Source organism: Acartia tonsa, chromosome 9 (genome assembly GCF_053477335.1).
Source record: "Acartia tonsa isolate MP-2025a chromosome 9, ASM5347733v1, whole genome shotgun sequence".
Lineage (NCBI taxonomy): Eukaryota > Metazoa > Arthropoda > Copepoda > Calanoida > Acartiidae > Acartia > Acartia tonsa.
The window spans coordinates 46,273,425-46,292,260 of record NC_137268.1 but is presented as its reverse complement, the minus strand read 5'-3'; the positions used below and the strand labels follow the sequence as shown (position 1 = coordinate 46,292,260).

At 31.2% G+C, this 18,836-nt stretch overlaps 2 protein-coding genes across 3 annotated transcripts; one reads left to right on the top strand and one right to left on the bottom strand.

Moving 5' to 3' along the window:
• Positions 1 to 300: 300 nt before the first annotated feature.
• LOC145327582 (uncharacterized) lies at positions 301 to 948 on the bottom strand. Its single transcript, XM_080171121.1, has one exon. The coding sequence runs from the start codon at positions 946 to 948 to the stop codon at positions 301 to 303; it is 648 nt and encodes a 215-aa protein (XP_080027247.1).
• Positions 949 to 2,362: 1,414 nt separating this feature from the next.
• LOC145329066 (uncharacterized) lies at positions 2,363 to 17,991 on the top strand. Of its 2 annotated transcripts, none has more exons than XM_080173085.1 (10): positions 2,363 to 2,432; positions 3,190 to 3,287; positions 4,676 to 4,714; positions 5,295 to 5,360; positions 5,745 to 5,835; positions 6,423 to 6,504; positions 7,042 to 7,097; positions 16,306 to 16,369; positions 16,682 to 16,798; positions 17,165 to 17,991. In XM_080173085.1, exons 1-10 carry the CDS (start codon positions 2,386 to 2,388, stop codon positions 17,363 to 17,365), a joined length of 861 nt encoding a protein of 286 aa, XP_080029211.1. In that variant the 5' UTR covers positions 2,363 to 2,385; the 3' UTR covers positions 17,366 to 17,991. The 2 variants fall into 2 exon arrangements, with proteins under 2 accessions (XP_080029211.1, XP_080029209.1); XM_080173083.1 differs by having other exon boundaries at positions 4,676 to 4,727; positions 5,296 to 5,360; positions 17,165 to 17,985.
• The last annotated feature ends 845 nt before the right edge of the window (positions 17,992 to 18,836 follow it).

Here is an 18,836-nt window from a genome sequence, read left to right as displayed (position 1 = left end):
AATGTTTATATTAAAGTTAGATATGCAACATTGCAATTTTTGATATTGCACTGGCCTTGATAATCAAGATTGGGAAAGATATTCTGAAATATAAATAAGACAAAAGTTGCAGGGGCGTCAAAGCTTTATATTTTGAGGGGGGTAAAATGAGGGGAATCAAGTTTAAGGGGGAGGGGGGTTAAACACCCCTTTACTCTCCTCCATGGATGTCTATGAAAAGTTGAACTTTTTTTTGCAAATTGAAAGACTGCCAGAGATCTTAAGGGATTTAACATGCATGCATTATACCTGTCCAACTCCTTATTCCTCTGGGGAACATAATGCATTGACAAGATTTTTCCATTCTCTCCGATACTGGGCTGTTTCCTCCACATCCTCCCAGGCTAGGTTGGCGTCCTCCAGCTCCTTCTCCATGGTCCTTTTCCAGGTTCCCTTGGGTCTTCCCCGCCTCCTGCTACCTCCAGGCATCCAGTTAAGGGTTTGTTTTGGGATCTTACTACCATTCATGCTGAGCACATGTCCCAGCCAGCTCAAACGCTTGTGTTTAATATCTGTGGAAACTGGTTGACTTTTTGTTCTTTTGTACAGATTTTTGTTAGATATAACCTCAGGCCAGTAAATTTTGCATATTCTTCTGAGGCTCTTGTTATGAAAAACATCTAACTTTTTCATATCAGCAACATTATTCTTCCAGCATTCAGCACCATATAAAAGGACAGATTTGACGTTACATATCCTTAACTTTGTTCTTTCACTATATTTGTTAGATTTCCAAATTGTTTTTAGCATAGCAAAGGAAGCATTTGCCTTGTCAATCCTCGTTTTGATATCTGCACTTGCTCCTTCAGTTTGGTGAATAAGACTTCCTAAGTATGTAAATTTTTGTACTTTTTCCACAGGAGTGTCGTCAATGGTAATTTGGTCAATGTTGTCTGAAGCTATATACATTGTTTTTGTTTTATCAACGTTAATTTGAAGTCCAGTTTTCTCTGTAAATAAATATAAATTCCCAGTGATGATAAACAAAATTACTAATTCTGTAGATCAAAATCAATAGGGCGTCCTGGCAAACAGCGATATATACAAAGAATTACAATAGTGGCCAGAATAATTGTCAATGTTTCTGAAATTATGATATTCTTTGCTAATTTGTATTAAAAGAAACTACTTTCCATTTAACTCTTTTCTCTTTCTGTCTGTCTGTCTTTCTCCCTTTCTCTGTATCTCTCTCTCTCTCTCTCTCTCTCTCTCCCTCTCTTTCTCCCTTTCGCTGTGTATCTCTCTCTTATTCTTCCTCTCACTATATTTATCTTTTTCTCTCTCTGTATCTCTCTCTATCTTTTTCTATCTTTCTCTCTGTATCTCTCTCTCTCTCTCTTTCTCCCTTTCACTGTGTATCTCTCTCTTATTCTTCCTCTCACTATATTTCTCCTTTTCTCACTCTGTATCTCTTTCTCTCTCTTTGTCTCTCTATCTCTCCGTCTCTCTCTCCCTCTCTCTGTATCTCTATCTTTCACTGTATCTCTTTCTCCTTCTTCCTCTCACTATATTTCTCTCTCTCTCTCTCTCTCTCTCTCTCTCTCTCTCTCTCTCTCTGTCTGTCTCTTTCTCTCTCTCTATCTCTCTCTCTCTGTCTCTCTCTCTGTAATACTGTCTCTTTCCGTCTCTCTCTCACTATATTTCTTTCTCACTCTCTATTTATCTGTCTATCACCTGCTCTATATATATCGTTCTCCTCTCTCTTGGTAAAGAGCAAAATATTTGCCTACTTTTAAAAATCAAAATAAAATTAATAATGCATTTTTAAAAAATTGGACAGTTATTGTTTAAACATACTTATATTTACACCTAAAGTCATATAATATGTTAATCTTTATATAAAAGTAACAGGATGTTTGTATGTGTGTCTGTATCTGGCGATGGATCTCGTTTACAGTGAAGCTTCTAATATGTCAAGGGAATTTTTATAACTATTATAGAGGAAGGGTGGGAGAAGGTCGCCACCTTCACAAGAGAAATCGCCATTATGAAAAATGAACCAACCTTAATAGTCCCCCTCCAGCTACAAATACAGACCTAAATTCATCTGCTTTATATTATAAACAGTGATTTGAAAATCCAACCATCCATTAGAGGGTTAAGAGCGGAAGGCAGGCATAGAAGGTGGGGGTAAAGGGGTTTTTACTCCCTTCCAACCTTTTAAATCCCTCATATTACCCCCCTCAAAATAAAAAAGCTAGGACGTCCCTGAAGGCAGATCTTCCCTGATCATCACAAGTAAAATTTTTAAGGGAGGGCAGGGGCTGTTGACACCCCATTACACCCCCATACTGCAAGCAACTGAACACAATAAATTTCTTTTTACAGAACTAAAAAAGGAGGAAAATGAAAAAGAATCTCCTTCTAAATTTGTTTATTATGGTTACATACTGGTAAGAATAATTTTTCTTCTGAGCTTTTTAAAATTATTTTTTTTCATTCTTATGGTTCGTTGCATTTGTACTTTTTGTTCTTGGCATTTTATATTTTTGATGGCGGTTTTTGCGATGGAATTTTTTGAGATTCGATTTGTTATATTTTCAGCTAAGTTTCTAGGGTCATAAAGTGACTTCTAATTTGTAAAAAGTGTTATTTTAGTTTTAAAGAATAAGATAGAAAAAATTTATGCGACTTCCTTTGGAAGGGTTCAGTGAATACCATCATACTAGATAAAAACCTTCCTAGAACCTAAAAAAAGACTCACTGTAAAAGATAATCTTAATAGTAAAGCAGTTAGCGAGATATTTATGTCCAAATATCCAATCCAGAGAGGGATGGGATATTGGGCTGTTTATTACAATAGTCTCCAAAGTCTTAAAATTAGGTTTAATTATAAGTTGGATCCTTGGGGACTTTTAATGATTTTGATTGGTTAGTTCATTATGTTGAGTGTCCAAAAGTTTCAACCACTAAATGTAATCTACAGAAGGGGTACTATTATTTATCGTTATTGGGATTTAACGGCCATTGTATTATTCCTTCAGAACACTGATAATCAAGGTGCACAACAAGACCTATATAGATCTAACAGGGATCTTGACGCAATGAAGCAGGCCCTTCTGTAAATGTTGAAAATTGGAATTTTCTGTGTATTAAAAGTTGTCGCAAATATAGGTATTAGATAATCAACCCAAAATTTGATATTTTTAGTACGCAGAAAGTAGATGTGATCAAGGTGCACAACAAGATGCTGGAGAATGGAACCTGGATAGCTCTTGATAATCCTTTACAAGTTCCTCCAGATTCAGGTATTCAAAAAAATATTTCATCAGTTGTTTCGACTTATTCATTTATTTTCTGCTTATTTAGTTCTGACACACTACAAGTGTTAATGTTCGTTTGTCCTACTGCATAAGAGCATTGCTCTTATGGTTGTTGTCAAACTTGTTTGAGAATATAAATCATTTAGGAGGCAGTGATAACAGGTATTGAATCAAAGTTATATTAAAATGTTTCTTCATACGTTGTCCTGAAAAGTTTTGGTTCTAGCAGTGTCTAAACTTGGTTTAAATTTATTTTATGGTAACTTAAAACCATCAGCAAATTGCATTAATATATCAAGAAAAAATAAATTACGATTTTTTGAATAAAAAAACTTATGAAAGGATAAAAACATCTTATTACCTTATTCTAAACTAGCGGCTATGCCCTAGTTGCCTCTAGTGGCACTTTAAATGTTTTTTTTTTGTTCAAGTCTCTACGATACCTATCTATGTTGCGTTGAAATTTGATTTTTTTTTGTGATTTCTCTTGGAAGGGGGGCGGTACCCTCCCCTAAAATAGTTATAACCTTTTCGGGACCTATGAGAGGCTACCCAATTAAGGAAAACCCTATCGGTTCAGCAGTTAGCGAGATCCTTCGGAACAAACATACAAACACACAGACAAACAAACATACATCCTGTTACCTTGTTTAAGGATTTTGTGAGTGCTGCTTTTTGGAACGCTTTACCTCCTCCTACATTTTTCCCACATTTTGAATTATCAGAAGGAATGTGCATTGAATTTCTCAAACCTAAGTTGTCTTATACCATGTATCTTATATCTATTTAATTCTTTTCTGTAAAAGAATAGTTTTATGAATTTGTAAAAAATGTGTTTTTAAAAGCGAAGCTTTTCTACAATTAGGGTCGGTCCGTCCGTACGTCCGTCCGAGATAGATAGCTTTTATTCGTTAATTTAGGCATGTTAGAATTGTCCTATCGATTTCAAACTTTGCATGATGATTCCTGTAGTAGTTGGGTACGATTTAGTAAGCGTAGCAACTCTATAATCATTACCAGAATGTCCATACTTCCATTTTAAACATGTTGATTTTTCTACTTTTTTACCAACAAATTTTTATGTGATCTAATTATTCGTTTGATCTGATTTTTGGTATATTGATTCCTGGGACAACAAAGAACAATATTATAAGCGAAGCAACTCTATAATCCAGTCCTAAAAATGTAAGTATGTCCATAAACATTATCCTATATTAAGCAGTTTTCAACAAATTTACTTACAATTTTGCTTCGACTCTTATACTTTTATATTCTGATTATTTAGTTCAGACACTATACAGGTTTTAATGTCCGTTTGTCCTACCGTTTCAGTGCTTCGCTTTTATGGATGTTGTCATCCTTGTTTTGTTTAGATTATGATTTGCAAATGTGGGAAGATAATACTACAGAAATATTGTTTGAAAGGTATATTACAGTATGGCCTAGAAACAGATTAATATTCGTTGGATTAAAACCGGTTCTCAGCACTCCGGATAAATTATTTATAGCACCGTATTGCGACAATTTTCCACGAATATAAAAATAAAATTTGTAAAATTAATTACAGATTTGTTATCCCCAAGAGAATCTTATAATTTTTCATTTTAGACCCGCGGAAAGCTGTCTATACGATGCGATGAATAACTATTAAAACTTATTTGATTGAAATGCATTCCATTCTGCAATTGTATGATGTAGCATGACAAAATCATCAAAATACCCACGACCGTGACATAACAAGTAACGTATACCGCTTGTCCACAGAAGGTTATGAGTTCGAATCTCGGCTTTACAACGCGTCATAACTAAACATGTTCTTACTACTGCTATGTCAGATGCACGACGTAATAGTAGGGGAAAAGACTTGTCCCAAAGCAGGCATTATTATGCGAAAATCAAACGCATTATCCAAGTAATTAAATATCAAATTTTCTAGTGCGTTACTTTCTTATGTACACCTAGTTGTCCTTGTAATCAATAGATTTTATTTTAGTGAAAGAGTGGACCTGCTAACCAAGATAGATTCCGTACTCAAATCAAACAAAAATAGCATAAAAGGTTTTTAATCAGTTCTGCAGCCTAAATTTTTAAAATGTACTAGAAAATTTCTTTTCTTTTTGCGATTGTCTGAAAATAGATAATTTTAATATAGAGCATTATATTTCTAAAGAGTTTTGAATTGTTGCTAAATTAAAACTAAGGGTAGGGAGGGCTCCTTTGCACTTTAACCCGAACGGAGTATACTATAAAACAGGGACCGGCAAGCCCCTGTAAGCCTCAGGGAAATGAACCTTTTACTATTTTAAAATTCAAGTCTAAAAATGACCCAAATATGACAATCCTTCTTTTCCAAAAAACTATAAATTAGAGACTTAGTCGCGGCTTCCGAGCCCTGCTATAAAATAAAATTTTCTGTTGAATTGATTGATCCACAATGCAAAGTGCACATGACCGATGCGTTCTTCCATTGTTTGTCCTCCTACCTGACCCTAATGTCAAAAAATGACACAAACAACAAAACTAATAATGAAAGGTAATTTTGGAAAGTTTTTAAAAGCGAGGCTTTCTGCAATTAGGGTCTGTCTGTCCGTCCGTAATAATAGCTGTGTTGATTTAAGATATGTCATATAGTTATGTACGGCATATAAATTATTTTTATTATCAAGGGATCGCAACATCCATAAAAGCGAAACGGTTGGATAAACTAACATTACCACATTTAAAGTGTTAGAAATGTATAAGTAATAAAAAAACTGTGTTAATAAATGATACTGTTTAACGATATACTTGAATTTCAAGGATTTTATTTTAGAGATGCTTCGCTTATAACATTGTACATTGTGGTCCTAAGAATAAGGATTCCAAAATCCGATAAATATTGATAATCATATTACAAAAAAACAGTTGTCAGAAAAGTTGAAAATCGACATGTTTTAAATGGACGTACGGACATTCTGGTAATAATTATAGAGTTGCTAAGGTTTCTAAACAGGAATCACCAAGTAAAGTATGAAAAGTGATCGTAAAATTTTAACATACTCAAATTAACCATAGGACGGACGGACAGACGGAACGACGGAACGACCCTAAAAGCTTCGCATTTAAAAATCTTAAATTTAGTGCAACAGGCATACACCAGGCACAGTTACTAGAGGCATTGTTTCGTTCTGAAGTAGAGGAAGTATCGAATGAATATCTTCAGGTTGGGATGTGCACAAAATTATATTTTTTTTGGGTGGGGGGGTAAAATAATGCAACAGCAATTCAATATTGGTTATATTTTGTATTGGGACTTTAAAATCAGCTGATAGCGAAACCCTACAAATGAATAAAAAAAAATTTGCTAACAGACGAAAAGGGTCCCCACCACTTGGGCCAGGTATTTGTCTGGATTATACATCTATACCTATACCTTTATTGTCAGTTGACTATATTTTAGTGACTTACCCAAATTTTTGTTCATTTAATATCCCCTTTCTTCCTTGCTAAATTTTAAGGGATACACTCAAATTGACGTACATGGGTGGAGATAAATGGGTGCGTTACCCCCTCAAACTTTGAAATCCCTCATTTTACACTTTTTAAAAATAAATTTCGATCACCCCTGTCAAATCTTTGAAAATTGTTTTGACCCCTCAAAATAAACCATATGTCCCTGTACACTTCCATATATTTTTTATGGGTTACGAGGCCACTTTAGGGGATTCCCCTTTCATGTGCACGCCTATGTTACGCCTAGGTTTTAGAACACAGCATTGAGACAAACTTTACTGATGATTCTCTTGGAAATAAGAGGTAAAAACTTAGGGTTGGGCCGGATATTTTTTTGGCCGGATACCGGATACCGGATATCCGGCTGATTTCAAATGCCGGATATCCGGTATCCGGCCGGATATCCGGCCAACGCCGGATATCCGGCAAATATCCGGTTATCCGGCCAAATTCCCGGATATCCGGCCGGATAACCGGCCAAATTCCTGCATATTAAAGTATCAAAAAAGACACATTACAAACTGTCCCAATTTTGAATAACTTTTGCGGAACAAGTTCCATTTACGTCATATTTTTCTTTCCCGAAAAAGGGAAGAGGGAAAGAAAAAAAAGGGAAGGGGGGAAGAAAAAAGAGATGGGAGAAAAGGGGGTTTTCCCCATCTCTTTTGAAGAGATTTTCTTCCCCCCTTCTCTTTTTCGGGAAAGAAAAATATGACGTAACTAGAACATGTTCCGCAAAAGTTATACAAAATTGGGACAGTTTGTAATGTGTCTCAAAAAAGGATATAGTCCCTTTCGTGGCAACGCACCTTAAGGGCCGATTTGTCGTATTTTTAAAGTTGCTTTTAATAGGTCATTTTAGGTTAGGTTAGGTTATTTATTGGTTAGGTGATTGCCCCGCAGGGTTAGGCAATTGGCCCCGCAAGGTTAGAGCCCCCCGCAGGGGCTAGAAATAGGAGGAAAGCTACTGTGAAAATACGAATAATCGCTCCTTAAGGGGCGATGCCAGGATAGGGACTATACCTGCAAAAAAATTTCTTTATAAACTGGTGTTTTATTATATAAAATTAAGGTCAAAACTTAAAAATTAAGTAACTATTATATGATCTTTCTTCTTAGCAATTAATCTAATGAACTACTACTACCCTCAATCTGTAGTATCAACGGTTGGAGGATGGGCGGGGAGGTGGCGTTAAATGCCTGCCCCCCCCCCCTCTGTTTTTTTCTATCCCATTTTCAGTGACTTTCGAAATATGGGTATGACACATAACTGAGAGTTGAAATTTTTTTAATACCTCCTTCCTGGCGGGCACAGGATGCCAGCAAACCTGGTAAGGTCATTCAGGTTAAAAGTAAAAATATATTGTTTTACTTAAACAAAGCATTTCATGTTATCTAATACTAAAATATCCTATAATCGTACATCCTTATATGAAATATATATCAAGTCGATTTCATGTTCCAGGTATAATCCTACAAGTCCTGAACCTCCAGGTCTCCAGAAATATTTAAACGGTTCCTGTGACCCAGGGGCGTCCAAGCTTTTTATTTGGGGGGGGGGGTAAAATTTTTTTAAGGGGGGGATAATTCGGTTTTGGGGGGGGGGTAAAATGGCGCGCGAAGCGCGCCGCAAATTTTTTTTACCCCCCCCAAAATTTTTACCCCGGGGGTAAAATTTGCTTGGGGTGGGTAATTACCCCCCCTGAAATCTGTTGGCAGGGGTAAAATTTGTTTACCCCCCCCCCCCCAAATTTACCCCCGGGTTAAAATTTTTGGGGGGGGTAAGTTAAATTTTATCAAAAATTTAGTATTAAAAATGCGCGCGAAGCGCGCAAAAATTTTTTTTGTTAGAGTTTTTCTATTTTGGGGGGGTATTTACCCCCCCAAAATTGTTTGGGGGGGGGGGTAAATACCCCCTCCTAAATGGTTGGGGGTAAATTTTAAATGGGGGGGGGGGGAGGTAAAATGAAAAAAATTTTGGGGGTGCCTACGGCACCCTAAAATTCGTTTGGGGGGGGTAATCGCCCCATTACCCCCCCCCCTTGGACGCCTATGCTGTGACCGCAAATTTTTACTTGAAGATTTCAAATTTTAAACTTAGGCTTTTTATATATCTTCATGACATATTACAATTTCATAAAATCCGTTGCCGTTTACCTGCCAACCGTCGGTTTGCAGGTGGCAGCTGCCAAGTACTGCTGCCACCGCCAAAATTTATGTTTTGATATTTGTAATATAAAATTTACATAAAGATAAACATATTCAGAAAAAAATGTTCTTCTAGCTTTAATAATAAGAAAATTACAGCCATTTAAGATTTTAAAAAATATAAAAGATTATATTGCCGGATATCCGGCCGGATAGTTTTAATATCCGGTATCCGGCCGGATATTGAAAATGGCCGGATATCCGGCCCAACCCTAGTAAAAAGCATAAAGCATTGGCCATTATTTTCAAGAAAGTGTCATGTGTGACGTCATAGAAATGCGCAAAGAGAAAAAGTATGAGTGGAAAAGGAAACTCCTTAAAAAGAGATAGATAATAGACGTATTTTTATGACGTCACACATGTCACTTTCCAATGTCCCTTTCCTAAGCAGCTCACCAGTAACAAACTTACAGTATTTGATAAAAAACAAGGATGACAACATCCATAAAAGCGAAGCACTGAAACGGTAGGACAAACGGACACTAACACTTGTATAGTGTCAGAACTGAATAATCAGAATATAAATGTATAAATGTCGAAGTAAAATTGTAAGTAAAATTGTTGAAAAACTGCTTGATACAGAATAATGTTTATGGACATACTTACATTTTTAGGACTTGATTATAGAGTTGCTTCGCTTATAATATTGTACTTTGTTATCCTAGGAATCAGTATACCAAAAATCAGATCAATCGGATTATTAGATCACATAAAAATTTGTTGTTAAAAAAGTTAAAAAATCAACATGTTTAAAATAGACGTACGGACATTCTGGTAATGATTATAGAGTTGCTACGCTTTCTAAATCGGACCTAACTACTACGGGAATCACCATGCAAAGTTTGAAATCAATAGGACAATTCTAACATGCCTAAATTAGCGAAAAAAGCTATCCGTTACTGTTGCGTGATCTAGTGAAATGTGAAATATGCAATTTATAGTATAACATAAAACAATTAAGAAAAAGAAAACCAATTCCAAATTTAGATAATTTATTACAGTAAGAAAACAATGAAAATCACAAGAGAATAAAATAGTATAAAAGTATAAATATAGAGAAGTTATTAAATATAAAAATTCCCCTTCCAGGACTGGTTTTGAACTCCAGGTGTGGAAGGGGAATTTTTATATTTAATAACTTCTCTATATTTATACTTTTATACTATTTTATTCTCTTGTGATTTTCATTGTTTTCTTACTGTAATAAATTATCTAAATTTGGAATTGGTTTTCTTTTTCTTAATTGTTTTATGTTATACTATAAATTGCATATTTCACATTTCACTAGATCACGCAACATTAAAACTACAGATGCCTGATTTGGGTAAAAGAAACACTAGACCACTAGACAATGGACTGCACTACAAATCTCAGGAATGGCAGATACACTAAGCCTAGGTAACTATTATAAAAGGTAAAATGTTCTAGATTATTATATGTACTTGATATAAAAGAAAGAAAAATAAAAATACATTAAGCAATCAAATCCATTTAATTACAACGAATGTTGAATGTTTAATGAATATAAAAGAGATAAAATGATTAAAGTACATAAAATAACTAAAACTATAAAATAAGAGTAAAATAAAAAATGTTATAATTAAAATAAGATTAAAAGAGTAAAAGGAATAAAAACTTGATCTCAATTGAAATCGATCAAGAAATGAATTGAATAAAAACAATGATCAAAATGACATGATATAGTCAAGTGATTAAAATGATAAAAGGAGAAGTGATCAAAATGACCAAGAATGTAATCAAATGAATAAAAGTAAGTAAAATAATAAAAGAAGAAGTGATCAAATTGACCAAGAATGATCAACTGATAATGCATTCAAAGATACATTGTCATTTATAGGCGAGAGTAATGTTATTGTTTTGATTTTAAACCAGTTTTGATAATAAAGATATTTACTGTACATGTGTACAGCAATTTTTTAAAGTTAAATTAAAATAATAAAATGATAAAATTAGATTAAAATATGATTAAAATAACCCATTTAAATAGATAAAAAGTCGTTGGTATTTTAAAATAATAATTAAGAGCAAACAATAACATCATATAAAAAAATAGACGAACTCTTTGTATCATTTAACATAAATTGAGCTCTTTGTAAAGTTATAATAACAAATCTGGTGTTTTGATGAATTTTGGCAAGATATAAAGACAATTTAATTTAATTCAAATGAACTAATAAAATTTAGCAATATTTATTTTGCATATCTCATTTTTTCACACAACATTGGCCCCAAAAAGGGATGCAAAATATATTGCTTTACCTGTTCTTTTCAGCAGATATAGCATCAGAAGATTCTTCAAATCATAGATAAAGTTCATGACACAAAAATTAACCAGTAACAACAATATTTTCAATATGAGGAGCAGCAAAAGTATCAAGACTATTTTGAAGATTAAAAGTAGCCAAGATAAATGTGTATAGAACACATAAATTAATCAATTAAGGCAGTAATATCAATAAAAAGATCAGCAATACAATCAGGAGAGTCTGAGTATTTGATTAAGTCAAGACAATAAAGAATTGAACAAAGAACACAAAAAAATTTAGGAGAATATACAACACATATCAATGAGAGAAAAGAATTAAAATTTTGATATAATCCTACAGTTGAATATTCAATTAATAAAAAAAGTTATATTCATGCAAAACTTAACAAATCTATTTCTTTAGTTATGACTTGTTTATGCTAAAAACATAATATGAAGTAAGATAAAAACACATTATAAAAATATTAAATGTTATAAACATTTAATTAACTCCTAATATTCTTTTAATTTAAGAGTCAAATAAGATACTGAGCAAAAGTAACAATTTTATTGGTTAAAGTATTTAGAAACAATTTATTATTCATTTCCTATAGATTTAATCAGTAAAAACACTAAGAAAGATTTTTTTGGTAACATATGGGTAAAAATTGACATCCTTATGTTTTGAGAACACATTTAATTATATTGTAATATAATTAATTTAATACAATCTAAATCTAATTCATATAAATCCTTCTTTTCAATAATAAGAATTAAGTATGAACAAGGACTTTTGAAAATGACACAACATGATAAGAACATTTCTGAAAGTAAAAGAGAAAATATCCAAAGTCTAAATATATATACTATTTTTTTATATTTTGAAATTATTTATAAAATTTTTTTTCAACACTTAAAGGATAAAATGAATATCCAATGTCAAGGATAAAAGAAATACCCTTATTTTATTTTTAATTATTTGATTAATATCAATGTTTTGACACTTCAAGGATAAAATTAATATCCAATGTCAAGGATAAAAATAATACCCTTTAAATTAATGTCATTTATTATAAGTATTTATATTTTGACATCTTTGGAATAGGCAATAATTGTTTAGGATTAAAGAAATGTTCAAAAATATTGTAAGACCATAGAAAGCAAATTATTTTAATTAACTAAATTTCATACTTTGAATAAGATAAGTATTATCTAAGGCAATCAATCTAACTCATTAAAATAAAAATAAATATATTCACATTTTGAATATTTGTAAAGGAAAGTATTAATATTGGTATGATAAATTATACCTATATAAGATATCAACACTGGGCTAGTTTAAGCAAAAATATGATAAAATGATTTAAAAATTACAAAAACGTTCTTATTTTCTGCACTTATCATGACAGAACTGTAAAAAGAGCATTAAGAGAAAGGAATTGATATTGGAATGAAAATGATACCTATATAAGATATAAACACCGAGTTAGATTTAAAAAGATATGATAAATATGATTTGAATATTAATTTGTTACAAATATATAAGTTCTCATTTTCTGTTCTTATTATGACAGAATTTTAAAAAAATGAGTATAAATTGGTAAAGGATTATTAACAACATAATCAAGACAAGTAAGCTTCTCAATATCCATAACTAAATCACTTTCTGACTAAAGTGTCATAGCATAATCAAATGAAATATCGTTCATTCCTTGTAGAGAATATTTTGGAAATAGAATTTTATTTTTATAAACAATGTAAATAAATATAAAGCAATTACTTTAATTCATTCTAATATTAATTAAGTAAGCTATTGTTAAATGCAATTATTCTAACTTTTAAATGAGGTAAAGAATGTAAAAATATATAGATATTAAAAAGATTTGCCAGAGATAAAAACGATAATCTATGATATTATCAGCTTCAGCTTATTAATAAAATTATTAAAAAACTTGATTAGCCATCAATAAAAATATTTGTGCTCATAGTGGTAGAAAATAACCATGAGTTGACATTAGATCAATAATAACAAGATCATGAATTTAAGTTTCTTGTTAGCTTTAACTAGATCACTTATTATCTTGATAAGTGAATAAGTATAATTGATGAAAACATCATCATTCTTTACTTGATATTCCAAATTATGAGCATTTTTAAATCTCTGATTAATATAATGTTGAACACTCTCCAAACCTTTTGTGAGAAGACTATTTACAGTAAAGCACATTTTACTGAATTTCAAAACATGTTGGGAAATAAACAGATTTGCTAAGAGATTCAAGTCTGTAATTGCAGACTTACCTTCAGCCTCAAAGGAAGAGCAAAACAAAAGATAATTAGTTCTATCTTTTATGAGCATAATTTCTGCATTTATAGTTCCATTATCAATCAAAGGAACGTCAAAATTGTTTATAAATGATTGATTTTCCAATTTTGAATCAATTTCCCTATTAATACTTTCATGACCAGAATTAATAATACAAGCAGGATCATTTTCAAGTATAAAATTGCATGAAGAGTATAGAGGAATATCTGCACTAGCATTTGAAGAAGCTTCACTGTAATCATGGGAAATAATAAACAAATCATCATTTTCACTTTGGTCAGATATTTGGGGAATAAGACCCTCAAATATGTAATCATCAGAATTATTTGGTACATCATTTAAAACATCAGAGGATACCTGAATATTATTTGAATCAATAAGTTTGCAATCAGAATCAAAAGGTGAATCATTATTTGGACATCCAGAGGAAATAAAACCTGAATCATCTAAAAAGCAAGCAGGTGGATAATCATTACCACAATCAGAAGCACTAATACTACAATCAACTATCTTAGTAGCATTAGTATCACTCACATCTAAACTACTGGCTGGTGTACTAATACCAGTATCAGCTTTATCACTAACTTTCTCAATATTTAGCTCATCAACAAGCATTCTAAAATTACTTTTAAAAAAAGCCGTAATATCAATATGTATTGATTTATATATTTTATGATGGTTATCATATTGACGTGCTAGAGTAGTAAGTTGTATGGAAACATTTAGCAATTCTTCAAGGTCAGACTCACAAATTTTATCATACTTTTCATCAGCAATGATATCATTTATGAATTTTATATGTACATTTAATTTTTCCTTTAATTTAAGAACAATGGTATGTGTTTTATATGGAAATTGTCTGTTCATACCCCTACTGGGATCAGTAATAGATGCTCTAGTTGTATATGCTTCAATTTTACTTTTCATAAGTGTAAGGAAATGAGAAATTCCTTTTGAAAATTCATAATTTAATGACTGTAATACATCCATTTTGAATATCAGATTTTTCTTAATGTATATTTGTCAAACTACAAAATTGCATTTTCTTTTAAAAATTTACACAAAGGATAACAGGACTGGTTTTGAACTCCAGGTGTGGAAGGGGAATTTTTATATTTAATAACTTCTCTATATTTATACTTTTATACTATTTTATTCTCTTGTGATTTTCATTGTTTTCTTACTGTAATAAATTATCTAAATTTGGAATTGGTTTTCTTTTTCTTAATTGTTTTATGTTATACTATAAATTGCATATTTCACATTTCACTAGATCACGCAACATTAAAACTACAGATGCCTGATTTGGGTAAAAGAAACACTAGACCACTAGACAATGGACTGCACTACAAATCTCAGGAATGGCAGATACACTAAGCCTAGGTAACTATTATAAAAGGTAAAATGTTCTAGATTATTATATGTACTTGATATAAAAGAAAGAAAAATAAAAATACATTAAGCAATCAAATCCATTTAATTACAACGAATGTTGAATGTTTAATGAATATAAAAGAGATAAAATGATTAAAGTACATAAAATAACTAAAACTATAAAATAAGAGTAAAATAAAAAATGTTATAATTAAAATAAGATTAAAAGAGTAAAAGGAATAAAAACTTGATCTCAATTGAAATCGATCAAGAAATGAATTGAATAAAAACAATGATCAAAATGACATGATATAGTCAAGTGATTAAAATGATAAAAGGAGAAGTGATCAAAATGACCAAGAATGTAATCAAATGAATAAAAGTAAGTAAAATAATAAAAGAAGAAGTGATCAAATTGACCAAGAATGATCAACTGATAATGCATTCAAAGATACATTGTCATTTATAGGCGAGAGTAATGTTATTGTTTTGATTTTAAACCAGTTTTGATAATAAAGATATTTACTGTACATGTGTACAGCAATTTTTTAAAGTTAAATTAAAATAATAAAATGATAAAATTAGATTAAAATATGATTAAAATAACCCATTTAAATAGATAAAAAGTCGTTGGTATTTTAAAATAATAATTAAGAGCAAACAATAACATCATATAAAAAAATAGACGAACTCTTTGTATCATTTAACATAAATTGAGCTCTTTGTAAAGTTATAATAACAAATCTGGTGTTTTGATGAATTTTGGCAAGATATAAAGACAATTTAATTTAATTCAAATGAACTAATAAAATTTAGCAATATTTATTTTGCATATCTCATTTTTTCACACAACAGTTACGGACGTACGGACGGACCGACCCTAATTATAGAAAAGCTTCGCTTTTAAAAATAATTTAACACATATATTTAGATTTTTACAATGTCAGTAAAGCACTGAATATCAGATGGACGCAAATGACCTTGTTAAACTATAGCTGCGTTACTTGTATCTGATATTAAATTAACAGGATGTTGATTTGTTTGAACCGAAAGATCATACGTACTTTCGGACTAAGATCAGAAAGTTGTGATTCATAGCAGGGATCTAAAGGGTTAAGACAAAGGTCGATAGATTGATTTACCGATGATGATACACAAAATTATCCTTTCTGAAGGTTACAAATAGTGATTGAAACGTTTGGACACTCAACTAAATAAAGCAACCAAAAATTACTCAATGTTCTTAAGCCAACGAATAAGAAATCTTTATTATAGAACTTTGGGGACTAATGTAATAATGTCCCCTCCCTTCCTAAATTACTAAATTAAATATTTAGGAATTTTGTAGCAACGAACTTTTACACAACAGATGAAATTGTCAAAGAATTCAACAGTTTAAAGGTATTTTAATTCTAAAATTGACGTTTTTTTCTCATACTGCTTTGGAACACAAAAATGTTGAAAAAATGTATTTCCATGATTATTATAAAGTTTAAAAAGTCAGGTTAGAAGGGTCTCACTTGCATAGTACAAAGATAAAGCCACTCTTGGAAATAGTTTTGCTTTCATAATTGAATAAGAGGGTTGAGGGTTTCAGTGGTTTAGAAAATATATGTTTGATAGAACGCACCCTAATGTTGCAGTATATCATTTAGGTGTAATAAAAATTAGTAAACATACTTAACAAAAATGAAATGTAAAAAAATATCTTAGGAGATGTACAAAAATGGGAGTTTACAAGTGAAAAGTTCACTGATCCACCAACAAAAAATGTTGTCCAAGAAAATTGACAATGAGTTTGAGGATATCAAGAAGATTTTATCAGATAAGGTTGGTTACTAAAAGTTTTTACTCGTACAGCTTGGAGATTTTTGTCCTTGTTAACAAATATTTTAGGCAGAATGCCATTATACTCCGGGAGGGAGGGGACATTGGGCTGTTTATTTGCACTAGTACCCAAAGTTTTATTATAACGGTATCTTGTTCGTTGGCTTAACAACTTTGGGGTTCAATTTTGATTGGCTGGGCATTAAATTAAGTCTCCAAACTTTTCAACCACTAATTGTAATCTACAGAAGGGAATATTGGGGATGTACATGGATTTATCAACCATTGTCTTATCCCTTTAGATCTCTGATATATGCCCGACATAAACAAATTCACATGCCATTGTTTTGACAGTAAACTTTTTTTCAGGAAATCAGTGACAAAAAGACAGACGCGGGCGCCTCCTGTTCATGGATTTCTCAGTTAGCTACGCTCCTGGGTGTTGTTTGCGTGATTCTCTTCCTTGTTATTTGTTTCTGCGCTTGTAGGAGTAAGACAAAATCTGGAAGCAAAGGAGATAATCAGATTTATTTGTCCACCACTAACCTTGTTGATAAAGATTCTTATTAGCCCACTTAACCTCAACAGAATCTAATAAATATAATATTTTTTTATTGGTTAGGGGAGTTGTTAGTCATAAAAGCAAAGGAAAAAAATGTATATATTTATTTAGACCTCTAAATTAATGTTTGTTCTGTTTATTAAGTTTCGCCTCTACTTGGATAACCTGTTTTTCGATTTTAGAGCTTTGTTTTTATGGATGTTATCATCCTTGTTTGATAACAAATAATCATGTCTTGGTTATTAAGACTTAGTGGATGCTTTTTCTTAACAGGTGGAAAAGCTGCAGGCATTGTAAATAAAATAAGATTCAGTTGCCATGTTTCTGTATATTTCTCATATTTATGACAGTTTTAAATTATAATTTTTTGAAAATATTGTTTATCTGTTAAAAAATGAATGTTTAATGAAAATTAGAATTAAATGCTTAATAATTCCTAATATTTACTTATTACATCATATGTTGCTATCTTAAAAATAATCATATTAATTTTTATTGCTTTTTAAGAGGGACAATTATGTTTATAAGTAGCTCAAAAGTAAGAAAGTATTTAAATTATTAAGAAAAAATGTATTAATGTTAGTTTAATGACATTCTATTCAATTAAAAAATGAATTAATGCATATATTTTCAACTACAATATAATCCACAACTTTTCTTTATTAAAAAGTCAGAAAACAAAAAAAAAGCAGTTGTTAATTTACATAAAAATATTATATAATATAAATAAAATAAAATATTATTTTCTGGTTATTTTAAGCCTCGGTTGTTACAATCCTTGTTAAAATGTATTTTTTTTTACATATAGAGTTATTATTTATTTGTTAACGTTTAAATTTGAAATTTGATTTGTATTAATTTATTATTGTTTATATTGGAAATTGAATTAGCTTAGTCAATAAATAATTTGTGTCAGTGATTTTCAACATTAATTTTAAAATTAATAAAATAATACATGTATATTTAGGATATTTTTTAATAACAAAGCTTTTCTATAATTGAAATTGTTCAGTTCGTTTGACCGCAAGATTGTAATCGATTTCTTTACTCCTTAATCTTATAATATTTAAATGAATAGTGTAACTAATGAAAGAATGCCGGCATTGGTAAAGACCTTTCTCAGAAATAGAATAAATTGCATTAGTTAACGAAATCTTAATGGACAAAAATGTATTATTTCATATTAATGACTACAAGCTGTGCCCCTAGCACCTAGCATCTTGAAGCTTTATATTTAAAGGAAAAAGTCAAAAGAATAGTCTAAAACCATCCTTTTGTCTAAATTTACTATAATAAAACTCAATCAGTTGAGAGTAATCAACGAGATCTCATAGGTCAAACAAATAATAGTTATTTCTCGTATCGTATTATAAACGGCTTTCCGCGGATATAGAATGTACAATTATAAGATTAAAACTAGTTTTTTTAGCCGGTGCCTTCGGGGGCTATGATTGTACATTTCTATATTCGTAGAAAACT